Source organism: Periplaneta americana, chromosome 3, assembly GCF_040183065.1.
Source record: "Periplaneta americana isolate PAMFEO1 chromosome 3, P.americana_PAMFEO1_priV1, whole genome shotgun sequence".
NCBI lineage: Eukaryota > Metazoa > Arthropoda > Insecta > Blattodea > Blattidae > Periplaneta > Periplaneta americana.
Window position 1 is genome coordinate 171,051,666 of NC_091119.1, and position 6,992 is coordinate 171,058,657.

Below are 6,992 nucleotides of genomic sequence, written 5' to 3' on the forward strand. Positions count from 1 at the left end.
AAATTACTGGCAATTAAAATCTATCAGAATTAAATATATTGTGCACTACTTCCCTTGTAATGGCATGATCAGATGATTCAGGTATTTAAGTGGACGAAGGTTATATGAATCCATAAGAAATATGCTTAAGATATTTTGAGATTGCAACAGAATTGTTGTCTTCAGCAACCTAGAAGACAATATTCTTGCCAAGTATAGGATTCTCCATATAATAATATAACGTTTCCTTCACACCGGAAGATCTGCTGTATTTGCTGTTATACGCGTCGGAAAATTACCGCGATATCGGCCGCCGTTACTACGGTAGTACAGACCGATTATTTAGTCCTGACAGCTCGACGACGTGAAAAGGGGAAGTAATAGGAGTAATGGAGAGAGCTCCGGAGTAGAGATAAGGGCAAGCGGTCGGTAAAGGATTGAAGTACAGCTTAATATACCACTCTACCGCACGCATGACATTCGATCGCTCCGAATACAAGCGAGTGACTAACGCAAACACCCCTTGGCGTAACTAAATGGACTCGCCTCACTCAGGCGCACATCGCCGATGACTGTCAGGACTAAATAAACGTACTGTAACCTTAGTTTCTAAAATTGTTTAGTGAGGAAAATGGTGACATACTACTTAAAAATAGACACACACGCGTCTTATCTGTGTTATGAGAGATATTCAAAGTGTCCTTCTTCTGTTAAAATATATTTTCGACAACTATGAAAATTATTCTGAAATACTCCAATAACCTTTTCCCGAAAAAATGTTCCAAATGATTTGCAGGATATTTTCTTCAACTTCTTGCATAACAAAACCAACAAAAACTCTCTGCAAAATCCTATACACCATTCTCACTCAAAATTATAAAATTTACAATAGCCTGCACTAAACTACGCACGAATGAGTAATCCCTTTAGTGTTCTCATAACTTAAAAATACAATAACTTATACTACATATGTACGAATGAGTAATCCCATTAGTTTTTCACAACAGAGTAAGGTGAACTGCACGCATGCAACAATCGACACTGCGCGTACAACAGGCACACTGTGGGAGGCAACTGAAGCTCGTTTTTACTTACGCATTTCACTCACAATACTGGGTGTAAATGATATAAACTGCCAAAATTATATAGGCAGTGCATATCGGTCTACTGAACAAAATATCTAGTGAAATTTAATTACTTCTCATAACTTTATTTGTAATTTGTAAAATACCATGTTTTTAAATTTGGTAGTAGTTCAGTTATTTGTTTTCATTTCAACTGAACGTAAATGTTATAACAAATGGCCTTGCACCCAACACCCAACTCTTACCAATACACAACAGAGGAACAAAACGACTGCTTCAGCAAACATACCGGGCTAAGTAGACTAAACAGTGACTGTCTATTATCTTTACAAAAAAATTTAGAGTTACGAAACACAACTTTTTTCTGGGATACCATGAGAGTTTCAGAAAAACAACATTTTACCTTTTCCTTCATTATGTTAAATTTCAACGTACCTCATTTACATGTTTCGACCTATTTATGGGTCATCTTCAGAACTGGTCGTTGTTGGTCTTGGCGCCACTTGTTCTGCTTCCTGTGAGGGTGTGTTCCTGTGGTATAGTGTAGAGTCAAAGAGTGTGTGTGTTTTGAAGTTGAGTTGTGTGTTGAGAATTTCGTTGGGGTGTGTTTTGTATATTTCATATTGTTTTAGTGTGTTTAGTTTCTGGCTTTTTGGTTGGATGTGTAGTATTTTCATGTCTGTGTTGATGTCTCTGTGGGTGTTGTTAGCATTTGTGATGTGTTTGCATATGTGGAGGTGTTTTGTAATTTTGTTATGGCTGTGATGTGTTCTTTGTAACGTGTTTGAAACGATCTGCCTGTCTGTCCTATGTAGAAGTTGTTGCAGGTGTTACATTAGAGTTTGTATACGCCTGTGTGGTTGTATTTGTTTCTTTGTGTTGTTTGTGTGTTGAGATGTTTTTGTAGAGTGTTATTTGTTCTGTATGCGATGTTGTAATTTAATTTCTTGAATGAGGTTGCAATTTTGTGTGTGTTTTTGTTTTCGTACGTTAGTGTGATTCTCAACACACAACTTAATTTCAAAACACGCACACACACTCTTTGACTCTACACAATACCACAAGAACACACCCTCACAGGAAACAGAACAAGTGGCGCCAAGATCAACAACGATCAGTTCTGAAGATGACCCATAAATAGGTCGAAACATGTAAACGAGGTACGTTGAAATTTAACATAGGAAAGTCTTACCATACATATTCCAAAGTGATACAGTGTTAAAAGTTGTGTAACCAAGATGTATTTTCCTTCAGCTATTTGTACTCTGCCACCAGCGGTTTTTTTTTCATATCGTTTACACCCTATATATCCAATTCTTGTACTTTGGGCATGGCATTAAAAATGGGGAGTAAGCGAAAATATTGTATGTTTTCAGTAATTATATAACAATGCGGAAAATATTCGTTATGCATTGAAGCAAAAAAAAGTGAATTGCATAAACAGGAAGCTCTTTATTTGCTCTTTAGTTTACATAATATAATGTCTAGGTTTGTGTTGTCTATCCTTTACAGGAACTTAGCTAATTGAAATTGACGATATTACGAGCCAGCGTGACGTATGGCCCACATATTCTGTATAGCGCATGATAAATTTGAATTTTTAATAACGTTTATCTACAAAAATTAATCCAGTGTCACATAAATAGTACTTCACAAATGCTACTTCCAGGTTTTGTAAGTAGTAGATGGCTGCGAAATAAAATAGTTTCTCCACTCACCTTCGGATGGTCGCGTACTGGAACCACAACTCTGACGGTAACTTTAATGGGTTTGTCTCGCGTGATGTCCACCATGCGGCGCTGTTCTCCTCCTTCCCCGCCCCTGCGTGCGGATGACGAGCCGTTCAGACTCTTCTCACTGCCGCTGCTTCCATCTGCGAATAGAAAACGCACAACTAAGAATAATCTGATTATGTGCTTGTGAATTCAGTTCAGCAAAGGTCTGTATGAAATATGAGCAGAGTTAATACAGTGACGATTTCAGGCTATTGAAACAGCATCTTTACTTTAACCATTACAATTGATGCAATTTATAAATGCGTGTTTCAGTTGTCGAATATGATAAAGCGTTTGACAGCGTTGCTAGACATACTAACTGATTTTTTACTAAACATTGAATCTTTCACATAAAAAACCTCCAAGTTACAACTTCTTAATTTATATGTACTTCCTACTTAAAAAAATGACAAATTTCTTAGTAGTGGTGGCAGTAGCAGTAGTTGTAGTAGCAGTAGTATTAGCAGTAGTGGTAGGAACAGTAGTACTAGTAGTTCTAGTAGTGGTAGTTGTAGTACTGGTAGTAGTAGCAGTACTGGTAGTAGCACTAGTAATTGTGGTAGTGGTAGCAATATTAGTGGTAGTAGTAGTAGTAGTAGTAGTAGTAGTAGTAGTAGTAGTAGTAGTAGTAGTAGTAGTAGTAGCGGTAGCGGTAGCATTAGCAGTGGTAGTAGCAGTAGTACTAGTAGTTGTAGTAGTACTGGTAGCAGTAGTGGTAGTGGTAGTAATATTAGTGGTAGTAGTACTAGTAGTAGCAGTAGTACTAGTAGATGTAAGTGGTAGTGATATTAGTTGTAGTAATACTGGTAATAGTAGTAGTGTTAGTGGTAGCGGTAGTAGTAGCAGTAGTACTAGTGGTTGTAGTAGTACTGGTAGTACTAGTGGTAGTAGTACTGGTAGTAGTAGTAGTAGTAGGAGTAGTAGTGGTAGCAGTAGTACTAGTAGATGTAGTGGTAGTGATATTAGTGGTAGTAGTACTGGTAATAGTAGTAGCAGTAGTGGTAGTATCAGTAGTACTGGTAGTTATAGTAGTACTGGTACTACTAGTGGTAGTAGTATTAATAGTGGTGGTAGCAGTAGTACTAGTAGATGTAGTAGTGGTAGTGATATTAGTGGTAGTAGTACTGGTAATAGTAGTAGTGGTAATGGTAGCGGTAGTAGTGGCAGTAGCAGTAGTACTAGTCGTGGTAGTGGTAGTAGCGGTAGTACTAGTGGTTGTGGTAGTGGTAGTAGCAGTAGTACAGTAGCAGTAGTATTAGCAGTTGTGATAGCAGTGGTAGTACTAGTGATTGTAGTAGTATAGTGGTAGTAGTACTGGTAGTGATGGTAGTGGTAGTGGTAGTAGTAGTAGTAGTAGTAGTAGTAGTAGTGGTGGTAGCAGTAGTACTAGTAGATGTAGTAGTGGTAGTGATATTAGTGGTAGTAGTACTGGTAATAGTAGTAGTGGTAATGGTAGCGGTAGTAGTGGCAGTAGCAGTAGTACTAGTCGTGGTAGTGGTAGTAGCGGTGGTACTAGTGGTTGTGGTAGTGGTAGTAGCAGTAGTACAGTAGCAGTAGTATTAGCAGTTGTGATAGCAGTGGTAGGACTAGTGATTGTAGTAGTACTGGTAGTGGTGGTAGTGGTAGTGGTAGTAGTAGTAGTAGTAGTCGTGGTAATGGTAGTAGCAGTAGTACTAGTAGTGGTAGTGGTAGTAGTATTAGTGATAGTAATACTCGTAGTAGTAGTAGTAGTGGTGGTGGTGGTGGTGGTGGTAGTGGTGGTGGTGGTAGTGGTAGTGGTAGTGGTAGTAGTGGTGGTGGTGGTAGTGGTAGTGGTAGTGGTAGTAGTGGTGGTGGTGGTGGTAGTGGTACTGATAGTATTAGTGGTAATGGTACAGGTAGTATTAGTGGTAATAGTAGTGGTAGTGGTACTGATAATATTAGTGGTAATGGTACTGGTAGTATTAGTGGTAGTAGTAGTAGTAGTAGTGGCGGTGGTGGTGGTGGTGGTAGTGGTAGTAGTAGTGGTGGTGGTAGTAGTGGTGGTAGTAGTAGTAGTAGTGGTGGTAGTAGTAGTAGTAGTGGTGGTGGTAGTAGTAGTAGTAATAGTAGTAGTGGTAGGAGCAGGAGCATCAATCGACACTTTCAATAGCAGAAGCTATTCAGTGTTGAAATTAAACGTAAGCGAGAAGTGGCCGAAAAATTTTGGTAAGTTCTCTACTCTTTTACGTGTTGTAAATATACGATAAGAGACCCACAACTTCATTTTCCTGTCCAAGGAATCGAATTGCGACAAAGATGACGCTGATGATAGTTATGAAAGTTGATATATGATGTATTATATGTAATTGACAAGGTTCTGTTTATTACATTAACAAAATAGATTTACGATTGGTCTGTAAACTTGTACATTGTCAACGTGGAATTGACGAAATGATGCAAAATCATACGCGTGGGGTGTGAACACTATTAATAATCACTTTGACGGGCATAATGAAGCTAAAACTGCCGATTCAAGCAGATATTTCGTATTCAGTCATAAATAATCCACTCTAGAATCTAGGACATAATACCACAGTTCAATTCAATCTGTTAATTATCCGTGAAATTAGGGAACATCTCTCTTTTTGTTTTAGTTCTATTAGGCCACCGGTACTGAATTTCGCTTTGATGTTCTTTTTTTTTCCTGCAAGAATAATCGTTTGTTTCGGCATGACAATTTCCTCTTGGATATTGATTTGGAATGAGGCTATTGACTGCAGTTGTTAAGGTACGCCTCATTAGCCGAGCCCCGTTTTAAGAGAGTAGGTCGTTTAAACTCTAAAATAGTTGAAGCACAACATTGCGAAATCTGGAACGAGTGGGATACTAATAGTTGAAAATGGACATCAGGGTATAATTCGGAATAAAATGAAATTAGTTCGAACCGGTTTATATTTTTTTATTGAGGCACATAAAATCGTGATGGATATAGGCTATACAGATATTAATACTTATATGTGCAGTAGATTTCTTTGAATAAGTCTGTTTAGGACATTGTAATCACTATTAAATTTCCTTACATGTATATGTATATTTCAATTAGGCCTATATAGTTATAAAAATCGTTGGGAACACAAACAAATAGATCTACCAGAAGAATGGGAAAATGTTTATAACAAAACCAGTATTTACAAAAGAGAATATGTCAAAATGTGAATATTACAAATGAATATCCTTGTTAAATACAGCTTATAAAATATATTCGAAAATAGTAACGAACTTATTGGAAACAAATTATGAAAACTTTAGAGAGAGAGAGAGAGAGAGAGAGAGAGAGAGAGAGAGAGAGAGAGAGCGAGAGAGAGAGAGAAAGAGAAATAACTGGTCCGGCCTTAATTAAGGATGACCACGAGGATCCGGAAATTAATAGCAAATAAATATAATTAATTAAATATGAATATTGTTAGAAAAATAAAATTAAAAAATTAAGCACCATTGATTATCAATTATAAAATAAAATCTTAGAAGATGACTATAAAATTATACTATAAATAAAAGATTTTATTTAAAATTAGCATATTCTTCATTAAGGCCTTCTGAGTGATATAAATGAAATTGTATAATCTGCAGGGAATCTTTAAGAATTTGCGAGATGATTTTTTGAATTTCAAATGATAATATTGATAATTGTTTTAAAAAGTTATATGTAAATTTTGGTAAAGAACTCCGAGCACCAAAAAATAAACGATTGCGTGGTGTTGACTGAATACATCGGCGAATGAAAAGAAAATCATTATTTGATTAAAAAACAATAAATATGTATTAATTTTTTTGTAGGCTAATGTATTTTTCACACTACCAGAAAGTACTTTAAAAGGGAAAATAAAAAAAGAAAGTAATAAAGTTGTAGGAAATTTCATTCGAACTTTAGTATCATTTAAAAATCTTGTTTAACAGAGCTTTAAAAACGGCGGTTGACTGGCCCAAAAAGACACATTCAAATATTTTATATAATATTATGTTTTTTTTACATTTATTTATTTATTTATTTATTTATTTATTTATTTATTTATTTATTTATTTATTTATTATTTTGCTAATAATCGTAACATTAAATATAATATATACAGAAAAACTTTAGCTCGCCCCTGAAAGAGCAGAACTCGTGCTCAGGGGCGGATTCCTGAATTGA

At 36.1% G+C, this 6,992-nt stretch overlaps 1 protein-coding gene across 1 annotated transcript in view; it reads right to left on the bottom strand.

Moving 5' to 3' along the window:
* Nucleotides 1–3,177, bottom strand: part of LOC138697072 (KH domain-containing, RNA-binding, signal transduction-associated protein 2-like) — a 619,870-nt gene extending 616,693 nt beyond the window's left edge. Inside the window, exons 1-2 of the mRNA XM_069822668.1 lie at nt 3,156–3,177; nt 2,783–2,937 (exon numbers count right to left, since the gene is read on the bottom strand). Coding sequence (XP_069678769.1) covers nt 2,783–2,937; nt 3,156–3,177 — 177 coding nt within the window. The remainder of the gene's footprint in view (nt 1–2,782; nt 2,938–3,155) is intronic.
* Nucleotides 3,178–6,992: the final 3,815 nt, after the last annotated feature.